General features: G+C 39.5%; 2 protein-coding genes across 3 annotated transcripts in view; both read right to left on the bottom strand.

Annotated features, from left to right (window-relative positions):
* Positions 1–6,886, bottom strand: part of fasn (fatty acid synthase) — a 40,048-nt gene extending 33,162 nt beyond the window's left edge. The window contains exon 1 of the mRNA XM_034861285.1: positions 6,623–6,886. The gene's annotated coding sequence lies outside the window, so the exon portion shown is untranslated. The remainder of the gene's footprint in view (positions 1–6,622) is intronic.
* A 2,109-nt stretch (positions 6,887–8,995) lies between these two features.
* ccdc57 (coiled-coil domain containing 57) overlaps positions 8,996–24,953 on the bottom strand; it is a 30,629-nt gene continuing 14,671 nt past the window's right edge. For both annotated transcript variants that reach the window (XM_034861335.1, XM_034861334.1), the window contains exons 12-18: positions 20,734–21,016; positions 18,745–18,839; positions 18,193–18,430; positions 15,700–15,800; positions 13,931–14,056; positions 13,611–13,767; positions 8,996–9,304 (exon numbers count right to left, since the gene is read on the bottom strand). In XM_034861335.1, the coding sequence (XP_034717226.1) occupies positions 9,078–9,304; positions 13,611–13,767; positions 13,931–14,056; positions 15,700–15,800; positions 18,193–18,430; positions 18,745–18,839; positions 20,734–21,016 (1,227 nt within the window). In that variant the 3' untranslated portion in view covers positions 8,996–9,077. The remainder of the gene's footprint in view (positions 9,305–13,610; positions 13,768–13,930; positions 14,057–15,699; positions 15,801–18,192; positions 18,431–18,744; positions 18,840–20,733; positions 21,017–24,953) is intronic.

Here is a 24,953-nt window from a genome sequence, read left to right as displayed (position 1 = left end):
GGAAAACAGCTAGGACCACTGTGTCCAAGGTTACTGTTGGTAATACACTAAGACGTCAGGGTTTGAAATCATGCATGCCACAGAAGGTTCACCTGCTTAAACCAGCACATGTCAAGGCCCGTCTTAAGTTTCCCAACGACCATTTGGATGATCCAGAGGATTCATGGGAGAAAGTCATGTGGTCAAATGAGACCAAAATAGAGCTTATTGGTCATAATTCCACTAACTGTGTTTGGAGGAAGAAGAATGATGAGTACCATCCCAAGAACACCATCCCTACTGTGAAGCATGGGGGTGGTAGCATCATGCTTTGGGAGTGTTTTTCTGCACATGGGACAGGGCGACTGCACTGTATTAAGGAGAGGATGACCGGGGCCATGTAATGCGAGATTTTGGGGAACAACCTCCTTCCCTCAGAGCATTGAAGATGGGTCAAGGCTGGGTCTTCCAACATGACAATGACCCGAAGCACACAGCCAGGATCACCAAGGAGTGGCTCTGTAAGAAGCATATCAAGGTTCCTGCTAACCCTGGCCTAGCCAGTCTCCAGACCTAAACCCAACAGAGAATCTTTGGAGGGAGCTCAAACTCTGTGTTTCTCAGCGACAGCCCAGAAACCTGACTGATCTGGAGAAGATCTGTGTGGAGGAGTGGGCCAAAATCCCTTCTGCAGTGTGACAAACATGGTGAAAAACTACAGGAAACGTTTAACGTGTACCAAATATTAACATTGATTTTCTTGGGTGTTCAAATACTTATTAGCAGCTGTACCATAAAAAAAAAAAAAATAGTTTAAAAAAATCATACATTGTGATTTCTGGATTTTCTTTCACAGTGGACATGCACCTACGATGACAATTTCAGACCCCTCCATGATTTCTAAGTGGGAGAACTTGCAAAATAGCAGGGTGTTCAAATACTTATTTTCCTCACTGTAGTTGGTGCGATTGTTGGTCTGATCACGTTCTCACCACAAACAAACCGCTCCAGAGTTGGAATGAAAGAGTGCCGAGACCACCTCATCAAGCAGGTTTGGTCCGCTTTTGGTGCACAACGGTGTGCAATTGCTGCATTCACACCTGCCCCAACAAACTAACCCAAGGGGGAAAACCAAGTCTTGTGTGATTCAACCCAACTAAATAAGGCATGTCTAAAAGCCCCCTCAGTCTAACCAAAATTAATTAATAAAAATAAGCAGAATCTTTTGTCACTTTGTCACAATTAAAATTGTAAAGCCTTGCTTTCAAAATAAGGTCTGAATTAGGGGAGAAATCCGATAACTGACTTCCTGCATGTGCAGATTTACAGTAACCAGGCTAGTGTACAAGTACCTAGTTTTACTGTGAGAAACATGGTTTCTCAAGTGCATGTATGGATTGAAACACCAGCAAGGTGAGTGTGTCCCAATGACATATGTAACAAGAAATAATAAGGTTAATTTATTCATTGGCCTCTAACTTAAAAGTCCAATATGTAATATATTTACTGTAAGAAAAATAGATTACCCCAATGCGTCATCAGAAATTAAGGAAACATGCTAAGCTAAAATACTATCTTTCACAACAATGCTAATGCCATTATTTTCTACTTTTGAAATTTGTGTTTGTGTTGTGTTTTGGCCTGTGGTTTGTTAGTACAGCCATGAAAGCCGCAAACAAACAAATAAGATCAAAAGGAGATAAACTCTACCAAACCTAAAAAAAAAAAAGCAAGTTTCTAACAACTGCATCAGCAGAGACGTTACAAACCCCAGGTTAATGATGGAGATGTATTTGAAAGACGGAGACAGCTCGGAGCCCAAAAGAACACAGAGTTAGCTAATTTCCTCCTGAACAGTTAAGCATTAGCTTCAGGCTAATTTATCACAGCTACATGGGCATGCATTTTATGTCATTATGTCGTGTATCACATTGAGTTATATAGCTAGAGTACCAGAGTTGGAAACTCGCAAAATAATACAGACACTGCCAGTAGAGGGATCCTAACTGGTCCTGGCTAACGCCGCCATGTTACCCATGCTAACCCTGCTAACGTTACTGGGAGGTCTAGGCAAGCACGCGACGGCTGTTTACAATGTGCTACATTTAGCGGCTGTAGCCAATAACGGCGAGATATTTAAGCCGAGAGAGGGGGGCTGTAAATTGGGAAGAGAGGGCCGTGAGTTTGCGGTGTGTGCAGTTAAATTCTAAGCCACAAAGTGTGTGGAGAGGACGGCAAGGTAGTTATTTTTAGTGGTCCTTTCGAGTGAACTTCGGTGAACTTCGAGCCTGGGGAGGAGGGGGCGGGGGAATCACGCATTGTACAGTTATGTTATGAATGAAATAGCCATATTACATACCTGAGCGCCAATTCGGTGTCTGTGAAGGACCTACCCCAGTATTAGCCATTACTACAGCAGATAACTTATAAAATAAAATTAAAATACAATTAGGCCTAAATAAAGAAATCTGCTACCTTTAACCTGGCTGGATACAGTAACACAGGCTTTTTCAGTGTTAAAGGAATGTAACCGTTCAGAATGTGTGACTATCTGCTGTAAATCATTTTGTCACTTTGCGTGAAAAATCAGACCCCAGCAAAGGCATTATTAAAAACTATAATTTAATAGCGTTCTTTTCCCGGTTAGTTGCATTTATTGTTACCGTACGTTTTCGACCGGGAGAAGCACACGCAGCCAATACACTGACATTAGAAACCTTTATGAATTACATATATAATGACAGAAGTTGTATTGTTAATTGTTAGCAGCGGATTCTTTTAGTTAGCTTGCCGCTGAGCCGTAGAGGCGTGCAGGCAGAGTGAGCAGCCGCCAGACTAACCTAGTGACCCAGACTAACCTAGTGACCCAGACTAACCTAGTGACCCGTGCAGGACTTCACTGTAAGCAGACCATTAGAGTTGATGTGACGGGCAGGTAACGTTAACTGGTCCCTATGTGCAAACAACGTTATATCATAAACGATAGGTAACCCAGCAATGGCGATTATGAGCTTGTCCTCAGAATGAATGTTTTGGTAGGAACGAAGGTTTACATCGTATGTTTCTCCGGGATGGCGTTAGCCGCTACACCGCGTCATAGCTCATTACAATAAAGTTGAAAAAAATATCAACTTTCAGATTGACGCTCAACACGCCCAAAACGCGACGCCGACAGATTTGCCGCTCCTTGCAGCTGATAGAAGCTTCCATTGAAATCATTCAATCATCATCATTATCATTTATGATCAGATGAAAAAATACAGTTTAAGAAACATAATTTTTTTTTTACATATAGTCGTTTTAACTGTTGAATTATTGTAAGAAAAACCTAAATAAACCTTTTTCAAAAGAAAAGAAAAAAAAGCAAAAATCCCAGAGCGTTTTTTTCTAATATCCTAGCACACCGTGTAGTAAGGATCAACCGATACCGATTATTAGTAGTTAATAAAATCGATACATATTTGGAACAGATATGCATTTTTAGTGACAATGAAAAGTTATAATTAAGGTTTTGCAATGTTACAACTACGTCACAAAAATGTGTTTAAATGCTTTAAGCGATTACTTAATAAATGATAAACTTTCAAGATAATAGCCAGTAAAAGATAGTAAGACAGTGTTGTGGACAGAATATGAAGTCAGACTCAGTGGTGAGTGAAACAGAAGCAGAGGGACAGACACAGAGCTGTAGCTGAGCCAAAGTAGCACACATCTTAATTTGTTGACTTTATCAGTTATCAGGCAAATATAGATCATCTGCAAACTGCCAAAAAACAACCATGACTAATGTGTAGACCTTACTCCAAAGCGCTGTGAAGATAGGTCTGGCAATGCAATGCAGATTAGTAACAGTTTGACATGTTGTCCTGGCTCTGTACCTTAAGGGATTTGGATTCCAGGATGCACTGGCCTGGGATTAGACCTAATGTAGCACCTTCAGTTCAATATCTAGCCTTACCTGACCCACATCACACACACTAACGGCCTGCACATGACTAAAGACTTTCCGCTAGCTGCAAGCTAGGCTGCATTCACACTGGGCAGTTACTCAGCACTCTATGACCTGCGTCTGCCACACTGCAGCCTCATGCCGTCCTGAACATCATTCCAAATTATATTGTACAAAGATGAGAATCTAAATTGTCTTCTACAGTGGTTTCTTTTTTTGCATTTCTTTCAGCCCTAACATTCAGAACAATAAACTGCTGAGCTCATCCAGCAGCAACTCACAACAAGACTTGACCTGTCACACAGCCTGAGTGAAAGCGCCTGAAGGTAGATATACATTGGAGAATAATAAAAAAAACTATCATTACTCAGCAGACAGGTATCCTCTGCGTTTAAGTATAGAGGATAAACCTGTTCCTTGGTCACATAGACAACAATGCAAACACATCATTCAAATCCTTGCTCTACCTGACAGAAGAATGTGTCATCTACAAGTTAAGATTACACACACACACACACACACACTACTTTCAGAACTGCTTGAATCCTTCATTGCAAATATTCAATAATATAAAAATATGCTGAGGAGAACAGTTTTGAGAGATTTTTGTCCATGTTGATATGAAAGCATTACACAGTTGCTGCAGAACTGTCATCTGCACATCATGATGTGAAAATCCTTTTGGCTAATTAAAATGAATGGTGCTCTATTGGATTGAGAGCAGGTAACTGTGAAGGCCATTTGAAAAGAAACCAGTTTGAGATGAAAGCAGTTTGAGCTTTGTGATATGGTGTGTTATCCCGCTGAAAGTACCCATTAGAAGATGGGTACAGTGGGGCACCTGCATAGCTCACCCGGTGGAGCATGTACAAATACTCTGTCCTGTCTAATTATGGCCGAAAATGCTTAAATAATCTTAATTAAAGAAGATGTGTACACAGTGGCCATCCTCAACAACAACATTCAGGCAGGTTGTGGCATTTAAATGTACTAACATTTATGCCTAAACTGTTAATACGAGGCAAGATGAATCCACGCGTTCCATGTTTTTATGCAAAATACTGATCATATTATCTGAATTTCAAGACTCAGACATTTTCAGACGTATTGGTTTTCTAGCCATCATCCTCAGAACAACTGCCACAGACCGGATATTTTCTCTGGCCCTAATGTGGGAAAATCCCACTAGATCAGAAAAATTGTAAATAGACTGCATTTATATTGCACCTTAAGCTACTACATCCTCCTGATTCACAGCGTCCCTATAACACTTAATATTCGAATAAAAACCATGCCACGTTCAAAGTCCTTTAAATCCCATTTCTTTGTCATTCTGATGCTTGGTTTGAACTTTAGAGTTGCTGCCAAGTGATTGTCAAAAATCTAATTAAATGCGTAAACAGGTGATACCACTAAAGTGTCCGGTGTATCTATGTATGTAGTCCAGTATCCATTTGTTGCATTTATTTTTATAGAATAGCCCTTTCCTTTTGTGATTTGAGAAAATCAGATTGAAGCAGTTTACCATGATTTTATACATAGTTTTATTAGAGAGAGTATTGTATATCCTGTCATTCCTCTTCTCTTTTTGTACACACAAAATACTTGTTTAGTTTAGTTTAGTTTAGTTAATGACCACTGCTGTGCAATTAGTTCATTTTACATTCAAGTCTCATAGACAAGCCAAGTTGACAATGTAGTTGGAAAGAAAGATGGTGGACTGCCTGACAGTTCCTGTTCATTACCAGCCACCTACTGTACCACACACACACACACACACAGCAAATTCCTCAACCACATGTAAAAGTATACAAGGAAACTACACTGAATTTATTTTGGTCTTTGTGTCACCCTTCTTCTTCTTTTTTGTTTTTAACTCAACCATGTTGTTGCAAGACACTCTTATTCGAGAGGACATTTCTGATACAGGGGCCTTCATTTGGTTTTTCATCCAGCATCCATGACCTACAGTTACACACGTAAAGCCACTTTTAAATCCGAGGAAGTACACGGCGAGTTCAGAATCCACAATTACTTTGTCATTCATTTTCCAGTTACACTGGCACTTCAGTTTGTACAGAAGGCTACTGGGCAGTCTGGGCTGAACAAAGGCCTTCCTGTAGGGTATGGTTTCTCATCCGTCTCTACCTCCTGTGGCTGTGACAAAATGCCACAAGCAAATCATCAGTGTTTCAATAAAAATATAGTAATAGGATGCCAGTGTTAAGAAACATGCACCAATCTCTGATGTGTTGGCCATTTAAAGTGGCCTTTAACATCAGCAATGATTTCAATCACAGAATAGGCATAGTATTTTGAGAATAAGTAACTGTCATAACTGCATAACCCTTGCTATTTTTATTTGGGTTTCATTTGAGTATCTCCATCAAGAGGACAAAGACCATTTTCCAAAGTTAAGAGCTCAAAAGCTGTAGCTATGGTGATAGTGTCAAGACAAATACAAACCTAACGTTAATTCCGAGTAATATAGCTAGAAGACAACATGTCAAATCATACCGTTTCTCTTTTCCCACAAAGCTGTGTTAAAAAAAAGAACAAATGACAAAGTAAACTGTTAGTTTAGCCTGCTATTGTTCTGTCTCAATACAACAAAAAGTCAAGTCACGTATCCTGGCAGTGACGCCGACAGCCGCCGTACACTGCAGCTAATTATCGTTAGCCAAATTAGCTTACCTGTGTTGCCCAGTGTTCCTCTCACTGTAACTGTAGGGAGGAATGGCTGTCGTTTCACTGTCTACGCGGTTAACCTAAGCCTCTGCTTCTTCTGAATCGTTTTCTCTGATGGATTTAAATGTCTCACATTCTGCCTGGCCACGCCACATGGGCTGACAGCTTGGCTTCGCTGCACAGTCCAATGAGAGAAGAGGCCGGGCTCCTGGATCCAGCCAGTGATGGAGCAATTCGTTGAACGCCCCCGTAGTCTCAGAGAGAGAGAGAGAGAGAGAGCGAGAGAGAGAAGAGAAGAGAGAGAGAGAAAGAGAGAGACATAACGACTCGGGGTTACTGAAGTTCAAATTCATTCTCTTCTCCGACTCCCGTAAACTCCGCCGAAACACCAGCCTGCAGTCTGCATCACACTATAAAATGACACGAGCTCGCCTTAAAGATGAAATAGTGTGGCCGCACGCACGCGCTGGTCGACACATTTGACATCAGCAGCTAATTACATGCTAATATAGACTATTTACATTTTATTCACTGACGTTTTAACCATTATATAATGTATTTGTTTGTGTGTCCTAATGTTCATAATGTTCATATTGTAATATGATAACATAATACTAGTTATCCTTGTATGTGTCCTCATCCATGGCAAATAAAGCTGATTCTGATTCTAAATGGTCTTTATTTGGTCAACATCTGACTTTAAAACAGTCCCAAATGTTATGGGGCAACATGACTGTCTGTACCAAATGTCATGCAATCCATCTAATAGTTGTCGAGGAAAAGTCAATTACCACAAGCATTAGAATAAAGCCCAAATATGAATATAACAGACTGTGATTAACATCCATAGAGCCATTGACCTTTGGTTTAACTACACAGCATAGATTTGATATCACACAGTTTTATTTTATAATATTTAATATAGTATTTGGGTTGTGACCTGTTTAGTTAAAAGAATGTTTCTTACTTGAATAAATTAAACTATGTTTGAAGCATCCAGTGAAGGTTATTATATAAACACACAGTAATGGTGTGTTTAAAGACATCAATCATCAATTAGATGGTGATCACTTTAGACCTAGACAATAGATAGCAGATAGATAGATAGATGGATAGATAGATAGATAGATAGATAGATAGATAGATAGATAGATAGATAGATAGATAGACTCTCAAACATGCCCCTGTCTTTTCGTCTTACCCTCAACGCATGCTAGGTTGTGAACCTTTATCAAGTTCATGTTTAATTTAACATTTCATAACTTAACATTGAACGTGATAGAGACCGGCGTCGGCACAAGTTAGCACACACATCTAAGTATTCTGGATGACTTGTGAATAGGCCAATCACGGAGCAGGCGTGTGAAGCTTCATCCAATCACAATAGAGTGGAGCGGGCTTTTTGGAGATAGGGTGATTAAAAGGCGGGACCCAAGTGATGACGGAGCCGGCAACGCTCGTCTGACTTCTTGGGGTTACTGGAGTTCATCATTACGGGTAGCATGATGTTCAAAAGAAATAGTTTTTTTGCTACTGACCTACTGTTGCAGCCTTGATGAGCTTTAAGGCACTGACCCTGTGACTAATAGTGAAGGAGATAGATTGTTTCTTTGGTTGAAATTAAGTATAACTTCAAACTTGATTGTTCATGTGTAAAATCCCAGTAGGCTGTGCACAGCAGCACTATATCCGTATGAGAGGAGTCACCCTGAGAGGAAACTGGTTTCTGAGACATGACAAAGCTTTACCCATGTATGGAGATGGGATTGTACTAGTTGGAGCAGCAAAAGGAATGCATTTTGTTATGACAATATATTACATATCTGTGTATATTAGTAATACCTTCTGTGATGATTCTCAACAACTTAAATGACTTGGTGGTTTCAAATGTATTTTTTTGGGGTGTTATGTCTTTATTGGATAGTTGACAGCAGAAAGATGACAGAAAATGTGTAGGGAAGTCATGTCAATTTTATTTATATTGCCCAATATCAAAAATTTTCCTCAGGGGGCTTTACAATCTGTACAGGTACCCTAACTTTTGTCAAGACCCTATCAGCATCTTCATTTGACTTTGGGGCAAACATCAGCTATATATATAAAAATAATAATAATAATATAATAATTATTGTGGCCCCTGAACTGCTCAAACACATGAACTCGGATGTTGGAAGCATTCAAATATTAAAAATACGCTCTTACCATAAGTTTTATTCTGAAATGTATTTAAGAACATTTGGTATTTGAAGCCATTCTTGATTTAGAGTTCGTTTGTCAAGTAGTCTGTGCTTTAGAAATAATCATGGTTATTTTCTGAGACTTAACTAGGCTTCTCCAGATCCATCGAAAATGTTTTTCGGTTTTATAAATATTTATATAATAAATTATGTATTTATTAAAAGTATACAATGCTAAGTAGGACTCCCCCGGACAAGCAAACTGACTAATTGTACTCTATATACTATAAAGTGTCTTTAACATTGTAGTTTCTGATCTTGAAGATCCTGCCAGTGGATCCAGGTCTGCTGGTCTTGGTAGTGTTTGATGGTGTTTTAGAAGGGATCCTTCTCTGCTGGACCGTGCTGGGGGGATGGCTATGGACGGTAGCACTGATTCCATGCAGCAACATCATCTGGCCTCCATCCCCTTTAGACTCAGTCACCTCACCCTTGCTCGGCTCACCCTCACCTTTAGGTGAAGACAAGAGAGATGCAATTTGAATGGCTGTTACACATGACATAATTTAATTTGCTGCCGGTATGTTTAATCAAGTTAAGGTTCCAATTTGTAGGTGTCTGAGTGAATTTGGGGGGACTATGTCTTGAAAGAATAATGTGAATGTGGAATAGTTACATTTGTTTTAAAGGTACCATAGCATGGACATCCTGCTCTGCTTTTGAAAAAATGAAAGCTCAGATGGGCCAATCTGGAATCTTGCCCCTTATGAGGTCATAAGGAACAAGGTTACCTCCCCTTTCTCTGCTTTGCCAACCCAGAGAACTCCCACCAATGAGAGAGAGACATCAGGGCTTTCAAATGAAAGCTGCTCTAGTGGCTGTAATTCTGCACCAAGGCTGAATTTTGAGCCCTGTTTTATTCCCCATTCAATTTAACGCAGCCCCTGGGTGCTTATCCAGTACCTTAATCCACTTTATAAAAATGCTGCCAAATGTTTTTTAACATATGGCCCCATATCAAACGTATTGTTGGTATCAAAGAAAATAGCATCAATTGGGGATTGTCTATCAGCTGCAGACCATACAATTTTAGTAAGACGCCTCATACTCTTTCACTAGCTTTGTCCGTGAATAAACTCCACATGATCAGGATGAATGAAAGACGTTTTTTTTTATCTATTGGCCAAAATGTTTGAAATAATCTTAACGTCTAACTGCATTATGGAGATAATTCTTACGGTCTTCTGGGCCTTACCTTTCTTAGGAACCAAAGTTGTAAAAGCCTGCCTAAATGTTGATGGCTGTGTGCCCAGTGGCTCTCTAAATACCTCTAACAGAAATGGAGCCAGTTCAGCCGCAAAAGCTATTGGGCCCTAGGGCCTTCCCCACAGGCAGGGCCCCCATTACCTCTTTAATTTCCTCTATAGTCAAATCCGCATCAAGGGGCCCTATGTGTTTTTGATGCAACACATTTGTAAGTAAGGAGAAAATGTAAATGACCCATTCACACACACACTTGCACGATGTGGTTGTCATCAGTGTGTGTGTGTGTGTGTGCGCGTGTGTGTACGTGTGTGTGTGAAGGGTGCTGGGAGTGTAAAGAATGAAGAGTGCTGGCCTGACCATTGAGAGTGGAGCAGTTCGGTGGTTTCACCAACGACACTTCGACATGTATAATGCCAAAGACAGAAGTGTCGGTTTTTGACGCACTGGGAATGAGAATGTATTGTATCAGTGGACATCCCAGTCTACCTCCTGAGCCACAGCCACAGCCACCCCTCATCGGGACATACATTTCAAATTTCTCAACATCGCTGTCTTTTGTTTGGTTTCCAGGTTGCAAGTGCACTTTATCTAATATTTACTTATATAGTTGTTTAATATCTGTAATAAACTCTTTGACCCAGTTGGTGGAGTTACCATAAGTGTACTTAACCCTTGTGCCAGGATTGTCTGGTTTCACAATTATTAGATGGTATGATGTTGATCACTGTGTCTGAGCCTGATCTGGCAGCTGCTATAGTTGAGAAACTGTTCCCTGGAGAGTTGACAGAGACTACAGTCACAAATTGGGCAACAACCCTCCCTCCATCTGTCTATCACCGATCCAACCTCTGCAACCGTGTTCATTCTGAATACAGAGGTTGGGTGTTTTGACAAAGTGATATTCTGTGGACGTACTCACCCTAACACAAAAGACTACACCCGCTTGTTTGATAAATTAGTGAATGCTGACACACTTATTAAATCACTTTTTTACAATACAATTACGTAAGGATTTAATGTATTTTAGGATGGGTAAAGTGTCTTTGTGATTCTGTATAATCAACAATAATACATGAGAAATATGCAGCTTTTTAGAGCTCCATCGTCTGTGGGGTACCCAAATCAAGTCTGTCAGGTTGCATGTCCATAAGGGACCAAAATGCACTATGAGACAGGGGGCTCGTATTGCTGTTTTGCAACAGCAAAAAAGTGATCGCGTCATTGACCAACAAAAACCCGGTCTAAAGTCAGTAACGCAGCATTTCATTGAATTTTAGCAGTGCATTAGTAAAAGTACACTATGCTGGTTGTACACACACATGCAAAAGATTACAAATAAAAATATTACAGTGTAAATTCGCCATCATAATAGCACCAAGGTACAATCGCACCGGGCTTTAAAAGGGAATTGGAGATGACACTGATTGGTTTCTTGTATGTTGCGCCCAGAACATCTATGTATTAATGAAGACACCAAGTCTAAAAAAAGACCCTTTTTTCTGCTGTCAAACTTGCATAAGTGGATTTGTCGTCCAGATTCTTAAAGTGCTCATATTAATATTTTTGGCTTTTCCCTCTTTTCCATTATTGTGTCATATTTCTTTTATATATTGTGCTGACGTTTACGGTAAGCGTGTTGTCTCATTTCCAGTGGTCCAATATAACGGACGCTATTTTTCTGCTCCAGCAAAAACTTACTGAACTCAGATTTTTGTTTGAATCTGGCAGCAAAGAGCCTGGAATTGGAGATAATTGTTGTGCGTTAAACTACACTTGCTTCAATTAGAGCCCGCATCAACGGTGCATTGGCATAAGCATTTGTTAAATTCACGGACGCTACTTTTCTGCTCCAGCAAAAATGTACTTAACACTGCTTTATTGCTTAAATCTGGTGGCTAAGTGCCTGATTGTATTTAAACACTAGTTATACTCAAGCACTTATAGTTCATTATCCTACTGAGATCTCTAATGACATGTTGAACATGTTTAGAGGCAACAAAAAAAGGTTAAAACTTGCCCTGTTTAAGCCTGTTGGATGCTAACTCTAGCAGGACGATAACATTGTGTACGCAGCACCGATTATTTTCATTTTTTTTGTTACTGACAGCACTCCAAATTTCCAACAACAGAGCTATGTGTTGAAATCGACCGGAATTCTCCTTTAATTTTGCTAACCATAGTCTTTAAGCATCATGTTCTGCTTAAAGCCCCAAAAAGGTTGGTCTACTCCTAAATTATACCCTGGTTTCCTCCATTAAATAACATAACAGCAATAAATTTGCCTATCTACAATTGGAGATCTCATCCATCTGCCCTTCTTCTGAGGTCCACAATCTTGCTAGACTCCACCATCTCTTTGCATACACACATCAAATCTATCACCAAATCCGCCTTTTTTTATCTTAAAAAAAACATTTCCAGACTTTGGCCATCACTCTCTTTTGTTGGCAATTTTGTTCATAAAAATGTACTTTTAATGTTGCAATAATATTTATTCATGGATATTCATGCTTGTGAGGGTATATAGATGGTTAAACATACAGGATTTATCAATACCACCACTGTTGTCTTGAGTAAGGCACCAGATAATTCAAACTAAATAAAAAATGATAGGTTTAGTATTTCCACTAGAATTTTTAGCAAAAGTTAGCCTTATTTGCAATTAATTCTCAAAAGCATCATATTTTTTACACTAATGTTTGTGTCCCTTCTCTGTCCTTTCTCACAGAACGAGTCTTTGGATCAGAATAAAATCTTTTAGCCAAATGTTACAACTGTGAGTCCATTCTGCTTTACAGATATCACACACAGCTAATGAACAATTCCAGATACATAACATATTTTCCAATGTGCATCTTAAATCATATTTTTGAGGATATGCACCCCCACTAACCTGCGAACCGTTTTAAACATGTAACGTTAATACAGTGTGTGAGGGGAATACGTCGTTTCCTGCAGCGGGGTCACAGCCAACGTTAGTTTCTTGTCTCACCTGAGTAGTAAATTCATGAAATTCAGTGCCAATAAAGCTATTGTCTGATATACAGTTACTGTCATAACTTAACAGGACCTGCGTTTGTGCAGTTTTCACAAATTGAGAAATCTGCCACTGTTGAATAAATAAAGACATTAAAAAATGAACAAAAGGAAGTGCTAGAGACCAGATATTTGGGTGTTTATGCTAAATCACACACTGTTGGCCTTAATCATCCCTTTAACACTTAAAATGCATGTGAGCATTTGATCTTACTTTAATGATAAACAGTCCAGAAACTTTACCTGACGGTCAAGGATGAATTAAACTTTTCAGTGAAAGCATATGTTTTAGTAAATTACATTTTTGAATAATTATTTTTAAGCTGAGAGACCCTGGGGGACATCCCCATCTGATCTGATAGGGGATACCAGAGAACTCTAACTCTGTGATTTTTAGACATACGAGTAGTAAAACCTGTTTAATATGAAATATGTTAGCAATATAAAAAGAAAAGGTATCTGTCTGCAGAAAAAATTTAGTAGTAGGCGAGGCCTAATTATTCTGGTGTGGTTACCTTCTGAGAAAATAGATGGACTGAATCCCTGGTCCAGTATCTCCCACAGTGACTCCTCTGATGAGAACCAAGACCTAGACAGACCTAAGTGGCGCTGCAGCCCCACTTCCATCGAGCTCTGTGACTGGCTGATTGTGTTCTCTTTGTTTTTGGAACTCTAGAGAAGAAGAGGGGGAGAGTAAGTTCATATTAAGATGTTTTTCTTTCTGATTGTGTGACGTCTGGAATCATAGAGATACGTATATGTCACTGTATTAAGTAAACTGGGCAGCTGGACTGTTATTGCTTATTAATTAATGCATGATTTACTCTGCTGTTACCTCAGGCCCGTCTATGGCTTTGTGCCCCTTCAACAAAGGGTTGGCAGCCCCTTCTGTGTTGGTGGTTCCAATTAGGAGTTGTTCAGCCAAAGTGCACGCCCTCTGCCTCAATGCGTACTGCAGCTCCTGAAGGCATAAACACATTAGTTGACCCACAGTGCTCTCTTGTGGTTAGCAGAGAGAAGTACTCAACACCGGGATCATTATTACTCTGAGGCACTTCTCATTGTGGCTATCTGTGGTTTTGGAAATGGGTGTAGAGCAATGTTTCCCGAACTTAGGGTGGGGACCCAAAATGGGTCGCTGGCCCGTTTTATTGGGTCGCCAATTGGCAGAGTAAAATGCAGATCAATCTCTGGCTTTTCGACTCTAGCATACCTGAAAAACAAATACAGAAACAGACTAAATGCTCAGCATGACCTCAGAATGGCACTTTCAAAAACCGAACCTAGAGTAGATCAGCTGGTTGATATCTTCAACCAGCCACATACATCCCATTAAATTCAAGTCAGCATTATTTTAAAAAGAAATGTTGGTGTCGGTACTGAGGGATGACGGGAGGGGATAAGAAAATGAGTTGAGAAAGGGGTGAGACACAGAGAGGAGAAAAGAGACCTTTTCTGTTTTTGTTTACTTTTATAATGGAGTAAATATACTTCATTTACATTTAAATTCAAGATTTGTTCCGTCTTTTGTCCACAATTTAAAAATGTAGATGTTACAATGATTCATGGTGTATTTTTGTAAATTTGGGTCCCGGGGAGACACCAAATTTCTCTTTTGGGTCTTGAGCTGAAAAAGTTTGGGAACCACTGGTGTGGAGTAACAACTACCTGTTCTGATCATAAACTAGTGTTGTGTGGTTCTGGATATAAATTTCATATCTGATTGGAAGCAGGGGGAAGCAGCTAGCCTGGCTCCATCTGAAATACACCTCCAAACACAAACACTAAAGCTTACAAATAATCACGTTGTATTCCATTTGTTCAACTAGTACATGAACTGAAACATAAAAACTACACATTGTCCTTGTGAGGGGAGTCATGTACTATAACTGTGTTTTGAAGAACAGCCGTTTCTAAGATCAGCACCTCCCTGTAACCTCACATTGATGACAGTGCTTAGCTGTTAGTTGGTTAGTTTGTTAGTGTGTGTACAGATTAGGACAATGCTAATCTAAAAATAAATAAAATTCTAAGTCTAAAATACATTTAACTTCGATTTAGAAAAAAACACTGCTCAGAAATTGGAATGTGTGGATGTGTTGAGGGGTTCAACTAAGTCCCCTTACCTGCATGTCTACACTGTGAGAGGAAATCTGAGCACTGGGAGTCAGTACAGGCCACCATCAGTACAGGTGCTGCAGTATTTGCATCCGGAACTCCAATTATGACATAAAAATGGGAAACAACAGGAGTAAACAAGATTCTGATCTTGCTATTAACACTCGGGCACTTAGAGGTACAATGTGAGACTTAAGTGCCAGTAGAGTGGGCACCCTATGTAGGCTGAGTCCTTGGCAACATCGAGGGTTTGAATCCGACCCACGGCCCTTTGCTGCCTGTCGTCCTCCTCCTCTCTCCCATTGTTGATTAAAGGCCATTAAAAACCCCAACAATAAAGTATATGAGTGCCAATCTGTGTGATATAGAAAAGCCTTAGAAGTAACCGGGAGAAAGGAGTAGTTCATTGTCAAGAGATTTAAGAGACTCATAGTTTATAGATGAGAGATTTAAAAAATCCCTTTAATACTGAGTCGGGGCAGATACCTGTGTGGTGAGCTGGTACTGCAGCTGTTCCAAAGCAAACAGCCGACCATGTTGGTCTTCTTGTGTCTCCGTGAAGGTGTCCCTCTCTGGCTCCACTGGTTCTGTAAGACACACAGGTATTTGGAGGACTGTGGCCGCTTTCCGTTCTACTAACTAACTCCTAGATGGCAACACCCATTTGATTGGAATCTGATTTAGTCAGCCTTTACTATATATTCATTTTGTAACAAAAACCCTGAACGCAATATGCATTTTGTAATAAATTATTACAAAATGCTCTCCCAAGGTTCTCCCTTTGCATCACCACATTGCATTCTTGGCCTTGTTTAAAGACTCTACAGCCATATTATTATTAATTCTAAAAGCAGGGCCCATTTTCTCATCCAGTGTTCACTGTAAATTGGGCTAGCTTCTCAATTAATATTCAAAGTAAGAAGAGATTAATATAAACCTCTGACCTTAATGCTAACAGCCACACCACTAGTGGTTCATTAGCTCACAGTTGCTTCCAGGCATATTAAATTCCACTTATTAGTTTTTTCTATAAAGCCAACATCTATGGTTGCAGTGTGCAAAGCCACTAGATGGAAGGCAACATGTTAAAAATAGGGTTGAGTGTGTTATTTTTATTATTGTAATTTATTATTTTACGTAATGTACTGTTCCATATTGATATTGGAACCATTTTCTATTTTTTCCGAATAAATTTGCATAGCCCGGATTGCTTCAGGTAGAGGTGTGTGTGTTTGTCTGTGTATGAATATAGTGACTCATATTGACCAATGAAAGGTAAAACTAATCTAACTGAACAAATAGATTAAATAACTGTTTCGAAAGTTCATTTTGAGTCACCGTGAAATATGCTAGAATTCATAAAATAAACAATGTTCTAAATAATTTATTAAAAACATCCTTTTTGGTTGCTCATTACATAATGCACCACATTATTACATTTTCGTTTAAACGTATCACGTTTTCTACCACATATTTATACGCATATTGAATCGTTCTGGTTGCACATACAACACAGAGTACCGACTAGGGTTTAATCTTGATCAGATTCCAAGTAAAAGGGAAATAAAATGAAATAAAAAACACACGGAGTGCGCGTCTATTGTTGTCATAAGGTAACGTTGATATAGTCTCACTAAATTCATTGTGCAGCAGTAGTCTACATCCGTGGAGGCAGAGCGTTTTCTATCTGCGGCCAATTTGTCACGAAAATCTGAAACCGCCCGTCTATAGACGCTCTCTGCTATTTGAAAGTACACTTCCAGAAAAAAAATAAGGGCAAGGTGAGAATGCATTGTAAACTAAGAGAAAGATGCAGTCTAAGTTGTCACAAGTTCAATCCAACGCTGACACATATTGATTTATTTTTATTCAATTCAGTTTTCCATCGGCCTATGGCCCAGTCTTTTTGCAGTGCACAGTTTCTGTGAGTTGTTTTCTTTCATTTAGTTAAGCCTGTATGTGCTTAAAAGAGAAATATGTCTGCCCTGCCCTAATAAAGAAATATTTTGTTAACTTTGAATGATTATTCCCGTTTGCAACCGCATACAAATCTCAACAGCCACAGAATGGATTTTGACTTTAGCACATTTCATTAGTTTTTATAATAGAGTTCTATAAAATATTGGGTTTATACTACATATTCAGAAGAAAAGCCACACCCAATCCACCTGGCTTTTCATAATTAGCGCTGCAGCAGATGTCACGCACGCGCGCAGCTCACTTTCACGCTGCAGAATTGATCATTGCAAACTGCGTTGATGATGGACATAGACTGTTTTTTTTCCCAAATGAGAGTACAAATAATATAAAAAATGTCAGTTTGTAATTTTGGAACGCATATTTCAATGGTATTGATACATTACTTGGGCTAAATAAATAAATAAATAAATAAATAAAAATAGTTATTTCCCGGGGTTTCCCGTCTTTTCCCGGGATTTGATTCATCTAATCTTCTGTAAGTTTTTCCCCAGTTTCCGTGTTCCCGGTTATTGTTTACCCTTCTCAATTCCGTTAAGTGTGACACTTTTTGTCTTTGTTGTTTACTTTGTTCTATTATTTAATTTTGTATGCACACTGTATGCATTATTTTATTAACAAGTCAGTAATAGTCAGTAATGATAGGTTGCTGCTGGGTTTCAATCTGGCTAGAATAATTGGAGCACAAGGCATTCCTGCCAAGTCTGGAAGTCTAAGGTTTCAAATTATTCAGCTCAAGCGAATTCAAACAAGATTTGTAAATATCAATTGTTTAAATAAAAGCTTGGTTTATTGGTAACTCTGCCTTATTGTGAATTTTTAAGACCACAGATCTTAGCTGGCCAATTAACTTTGTCCTTGTTACTGATCAACAGTCCTATAAACCCAAAAAGATCAGTTATGGTTAATGACTGTACCTATCTATATTGTACTTTTAATTACACGTGCTGTGCACAGCACTGCCGGCTCTTTAAAGATGTGTGTGTGTGTCTGTCATTGTACCTTGTAGTCCAGCAGTTGTGATCTGGGCACGAAGGCGGTTGCCCATTTCTATCAGCTGATGTTTCTCTCTGCTCAGCCGGGCGATACAAGATGCTGCCTGCTTTAGCCTGGTACGCAAGAGAGGAGGGTTGCCTTTAGCACCCCGCACATTTTTAACTAAACCACCCGATATCAAGCTTGAGGCCTGTTGCCGCCGCAAATACAGGTTCTCCTCTTGCAGCTGTCGCACCAGTGCACTCTGGAAGGAAAATAAGAAAAGACTTGAAGGAACTAGTTTGCCGCAAGCAGCGTGTGCAATATCTTTCTTATCATCTTACATAACTGACTAGTGAATTGACCCTTTAATAAGCTACCATTTTTGCTGTGGCAATGTTATACTGAGTTACAATGAAATGGAATTGTCACATTTGCGTGTTTGTGGAGAATTGTTCCACAGTCATGGGTCGGCGCTAAAGGGGTCTGTAGCTTTAACATCACATCACTGGTCATGGGCAGTTGCCTTGACGACACGGACAGGTTAAAATTCAACTAAATACTGATTTCCTTCCGCACCTGTTCCTTTAGGTTTGCGAGAGCAGGTTCTGCCCCCCTGGACTCCTCCTTTGCCAAAACAGAGGTTATGGCACGTTTCCCCAGGCACAGACTACCTGAGGACCCATATCACATATAGATGTTAAAAGGTGAATGAAGGCAAAGTTTAACCACATTTCTTTTTAATAAATCTAACTAATACAAATAACATTCCAAGTGAGATAAAGATGTCAGCCATTAGGTTATTAATTAGTATTATTTAACTATTTTAGGCTGTCTTTTAGACAGCCAATATCTGCAAGAGTAGTCTTCTTTCCCCAGCAGAACATAGATATGATCACAGGTTACAGTTAAGACATGTAAGACATACATGAGATACACTGAAATTACAGCATGCACAAAATGAAACTGTAAAACATTCAACATTGCCACAAGATGTAGTTATATATATATACTGTATATTAGGGCTGCAAAATTATGGCCAAAATGATAATCACGATTATTTCGATCAATATTGTGATCACCATTATCACGATTATTTGTTGATATTAACCAAACAACTTTTCCTGTCACATAGGCTATTTAGATTTATATATTTATTTATAGGCTTTCACATCCATACTATGCTACATTCTTCTAATGCTGAAGTTGTATGTTGTATAGACATACAGCTGCAACACATGTAAATGAAAATTAGCTATCTGAAATAAATAGCGTAGGATTATTATTTTTTTGTTTTTCTGAGAAAGCGCCTTCACTTGTTTTTAACAATAACTGATTAAAAGAGCTAGGGAGAGAGAGGGAGTGCAATGGACGAACTGTATATGCTACTCACAGAGAGACGGCTGACTCGTTATAAATGGGTCCAGCACGGGTCGAATGGCGGGGCAGCGGAGTTCCACATATTGTGTGTATGAATGTATGTCTGTATCGTCACTGCTCTGCGTTTTTATGAACTATGATATTCTGGCCATGGGTCACATCTTTGCAGGTCGAGCATGCTCCGTTTCACATGCTATTTCTCTGAGAACTGAAGTTGCATTCAATAACTTCTTGAGTGTTTTTCGCCGTGACGGCCGCGATAGTAGAGTTACCCGTGGAAACCTTTGTGAAGTGCGGACCGGCGGCCGCTGTGTGACGGAGCTGCGCGGAGAGTAAGAGGAAAGAGAGTAGAGGAGAGATCAAACACAGGCACGGCTTTACAGAAAAAAAGTGGGTCATCTAACGCAAAATTAAACCACATCCATATTAACAACATTGCAGCGGATGGGAGGATGTTAGGTGCACCGGTGCGACCTAGAGGAAAAAAATGACTCGCGCCCTAGAGCCCTGTGAGCTAACAGACACTAACTAGCACCGACTAGCACTGGTCACTGCTGTTGTCTGAAAAACAACACAGACGGGACAAAATGTTGCGTTTACTGGTAAACTGGTAAACCTCGAGAGCGACGTATAACCGTCTGCTATCTGTTGAATTTTGCTCCCGTTACTTTGTCCTCTGGGACCGTCTACATCTAGAAACTAAGCTGCGCGGTGCAGGAAACAAGTCTGACTGGAACATGATTGGACAGCAGTTTACGGAGCGGTAGTTGGGCTTTGCAAAAAGCCCGGAACGTTCTATGAAATAAGCATTTCGTGATCGCAATAAAAAAGTTGATTAATTGTGCAGCCCTAATATATACATTCTTACTGTATATATATATATTGTTTAGCTATAAAAATATATATGTACATTATACATTACTATATACAGAATATTATTGTTAAGCTAGTTTATCTTTATATACTGTATGTTACATATAATTTAGAAATATGTATTGAGATTAAAAGGACCCAAATCATCTTCCCTAAGTCATTTAGTTGTTGCCACCACTTTGTACAATTGGCCCCTGGATCTAAACAATAAAAATATCAGTGTAAATTGCCACTTTATATGCTGTAATGAATGTTTTTTTCAATAGAATTTGCTGAATTATCAACCATGTTTGTGTAAAAGAGAGTTGTCCACACCTGCTGGGCTGATGTTAACAGAGTTGTCAGTGGATTGGGCGACTGGTGCTGTGGGCATCTGAGTATTAGCTGGAGGAGTGATGGAGGTGGTGGCAGGTGCTCCTGGAAGCTGAACTTGCTGAGGAGAGGAGGTACGTAGCTGGGCCTGGGAATGTGGTAGGAGATGGATGAGACCCTCCATCTCTTTCCTCATCTGGGTAACCACAGCCCGCAGGGTGCTGTTCTGCTGCTGGAGACAATGGATCTCTTCTGATGCCAGAGAATCTACCTTTGGCGTGAGACCCTGTGGGTAAATAAACATTTTGTGAAATGGAAATGTGTCCTAAGAATGAGAAGCTCAGCAGACATGACTCATCACATGCCAATGTGATGTCACCATATAGATCATATGAAGTCGTAGATAAAGTTCCTCCATTTCACTTTTTGAAGTACTTTCAGGCATACAAACGGCTCCTTTTTAATAGTTACACTTGCACACATTAAAAAAATTAGTTTATTTATTGTCCAAGCCTTGTTTGCACTGACCGTATTTGTTCAGCCCTGATGATGTTTTGTATAAATGTCTTTTGTCTTTATGTAAGTGTATTGTGGATTTCATTTGTCAAAATCCATTTTTTTATATCAATGTCTTGTATTAATGTCTGTTATGACGTGCTGTAACCATGTTTTATGTTTCTGCAGAACAGGAACCTGCTGAAAACCAGTTTTTAAACTGAGTCAGGCCCGTTTTTGTATTGTAATGTAATGTTACTTTTTCTAACTTTCCTGTATAATAAATATATGAAATGAAAATGAAGTAAAGCTATGGAACAGTCTACAGGTGGAAAAAAACAACGTCAAAACATAAAGCAGTTTAAAATTGGGTATAAGGACGTGGTTTTCACAAGTTACAGGGAGAAAAAAAGAGGGTGTTTTCTTGAGTTTGTTTTACTTTCAGTTTCATCATTGATATTGTTAATATTATTATCATTATGGTTATGAGCAGGTAGATTTACTGAATCCCACCCCGTGTGTACGTATGGAGTGGGATTAAATAAATGTATACTTCTAACTTCATTTCAGATTTGTAGACAGATTATCAAGCCTTCACACGCCATTATTATTATTATTCATTTGTCTTGGCTTTTTCATATCGATTTGTTTTGTTTTTATTTCTTGGCTGCTGTTCTGTTCTGTACTTATTTGAAATAAAATAAAATAAAACAAAACACTTATCTAGATAGAGTGTACAGTACACACACACACACACATATATATATATATATACACACACTGTACATGAGACAATTATGATGGTATGATGATGATATAATGACGGTTCACATTTGTCAGCCTATATTAACTGTATTAAACAAAAAAGACATTCCTCACTGATTGTACGCATAACATTTTTTATTGATTTATTTTCTCCAGAAAAATTAACATATCACTAGTGATGTCCAAATGAAGCTTCATAAATCATTGACCTAACTTCATGGTACTCATGGTTAGAAAAAAGCTAAAAGAATGGCAATTATAGTGCTTTTTAACCCTTTGTTGAGCAGAGTGCTCCATCTATTGGGCTCAGAAAATGAAGAAGATTCATAAAGCTTTATTTGAACATCACAATAAAAAAATCATATTTAATAAAACAGGACTTTATCCATCATAAACTACCACACTAACAAAAGTTAAGCTTTCTCAAAAAGACCATGGGCTTTATCTGGCACCCAACGAAACGCGGAAAAAAGACTGAAGATTTGGACCTGCAAGGCGCTTCCCGCTGTGCGCTTAGATTGTTAAAACAGGGCCCCATACTGTATGTTTTCTGTCACACTTCTAGCTTTACACATTTTCTAACTAACATTAAACTCGGCTCTGTGCTCACACTCAACATAGTATTGTACAGTAAATTTGGACCTTTTAAGGAAGATGTGATTACCTAATAGATTACACTTTTCTAACTTGAGTGTTTCACTTTAACCAACATTTTAGTCACAGCGATGATACACATCTGACAAATAAACAGGCCTATACAGTATGTTCCCATTATAAATAACTTCTTTGGCGTTCCTGCTATCTGCACAGTCCTTGTCTGTATCTCAATTCTCAAGTCTTCAAGTCTTTTTTCATTGTAGCGTGGTGGATTAGATGTAACATCATATCCAGTATTGTACAGTTTGATCAGGGAAAATTCAATCCTGGCTCCAGCAAAACTCAAAGTGTTTAATAAGATGGCACTGCAAATATCTACAGCAGTGCACAATGAGCAAGAGAGGATCTGGGGTGGAAAGGTCTTTGCAAGTCGAAAGGAGAAACAGAAACTTAATGGGAAAACTATATAAATGGGAATAAAGGAAAGACTATACACTGAAGATTAAAAGACACACTGTTGAACTGTAAGTGATGATGAGTGCAGCTATCGACTATGGACGTCACTCTCTCTCTGTCTCTCTCTTTCTACTTGTATGTGTGTGTGTGTGTGTGTGTGTGTGTGTGTGCGTGTTTGAATGTTTTGAGTGGGTGCAATGTGGTGTGGAGCGGAAGGGATGCAATGCAGTAGGAGTAGGACATTTTTGGGGTGATAAGATAACACTGTTAAAAAAAAAAGAGGAAAAGATGTGTATTTTGAGTTCTAAGCCCCTGCACTATGTTTAACGTAGACTAACAAAACTTGGTACACATACAGTACGTAGCATGTCAAGACGTACAAAAAAGCACACCCCAAATCCAACAGGAAGTCCGCCATTTTGAATTGAAGGTTCAAAATAAGGGCCATTTGGCCATTTCCACATACTTTAACAAACTCCTCCTAGAGATTTCATCCAATCAACTTCAAATTTGGTCTGTACCATCTTAAGACGTAAAAGATGAAAAGTTTTTAAAAGAAAAACTTTTTTGTCATAGGAAATTGAAACAGGAAATGGGTGTAACTTGTATATTGTCCAACTGGCTTGAAACCTTTTAGGATTCAGAGTCCAACCCTGAAAACATCTACAGGCTGATATTTGCTCAAAGTCACAGCGCCGGACAGGAAGTAGGCCTAAAAGTCAAGGTGCTATAACAAACTCCTCTTACCAATGGACCTCAAAATTTGGTCTGTACCATTTTAACACCTTAAAGATGAAAAGTTATTGATAGCAAAACCTTTCATCCAACGGTGTGGACGTGGCACGACGGCCATTTTGAGCATTTATCATTGAATGAAGAAGTTGTTGTAACTTGTTGTCCAATTTGGCCATAATTTCTCTTCATTGACAAGAGACCAGGCCTAAGAACATTTGTAGGCCAAAACTGACTTTGGGTCAAATTCATATTGTATTGGTAAAGGTTTGCCCTGAACCCTTTGCTTTGCCCACGCCCCCTTTCACATCTAATGAACTTAGCAGGGAATTCCTTTTTCATTGGTGACGATTTGCAGTGTCTTGAGTGCCACGGTCACAAAGAGCGGCATCCGCCAGTAACCCCGGCGTTCGCAGAGAAACGAGGGACCGTCCAATGCTGCTTGCAGCTTTAATCATTATTTTCCGGCACTGGAGTCACTTTGTAGCCGAAAACAACATTCCTGCCATATGTGCTGTCCCATTTGCACCTCAACCAACCTCTAAGGCTCGCCCAATTCAGCCCCCTACCTGGCAATGTTGGGGTTGAGCCGGAAATGTTGTACCCAGTCCAGGCCCTGAGAGGCAATGTTGCCGCTACCATGGGCATTCTGTCAGAACAGCTGTTCCTCTGCTATGGTGGCCCGAATAAAGCTTGTGCTATCTCCAAACAACTCCTCCCCCACTGGATTGTGGATGTTATTAGCTCTGCATATGGGGCAAGTAACCGCCCACTAACATCTGGCGTGAGGTACTCTACTAGGGGTGTTTCCACCTCGTGGGTTGCCCTGAGAGGTGCACCCCGGGGGAAATACTGTATGTGGACATTCCCCAGGTTTTACAGGGTCAATGTTGCCATTCCTCATCCACTGAGGGTGGTCCTCCATCCAGGTCCCCCTAATTCTCCTCAATGAGGTTGGTATTTAGGATTCCTTGTGACTCTGCTAGTATAAGTCATTCAGTGAAGCACCGCCTCTGTAGGTCAGCAGGGATGAAATAGAACAAAAGTTACACATATAAATATGATATTATGAATCTTGAATGACCGCTCTGTCAATCGGTCCTTGTGTTCCCGCGAGAAGATTCCGTAGGAACGGATCCCCTGATGACAACTGAAGTTATGGGTCATCCAGGGGTCAC

Source organism: Etheostoma cragini, chromosome 21 (assembly GCF_013103735.1).
Source record: "Etheostoma cragini isolate CJK2018 chromosome 21, CSU_Ecrag_1.0, whole genome shotgun sequence".
NCBI lineage: Eukaryota > Metazoa > Chordata > Actinopteri > Perciformes > Percidae > Etheostoma > Etheostoma cragini.
Note: the sequence above shows the minus strand (reverse complement) of the source record. Positions and strands in the feature narration are given on the sequence as shown.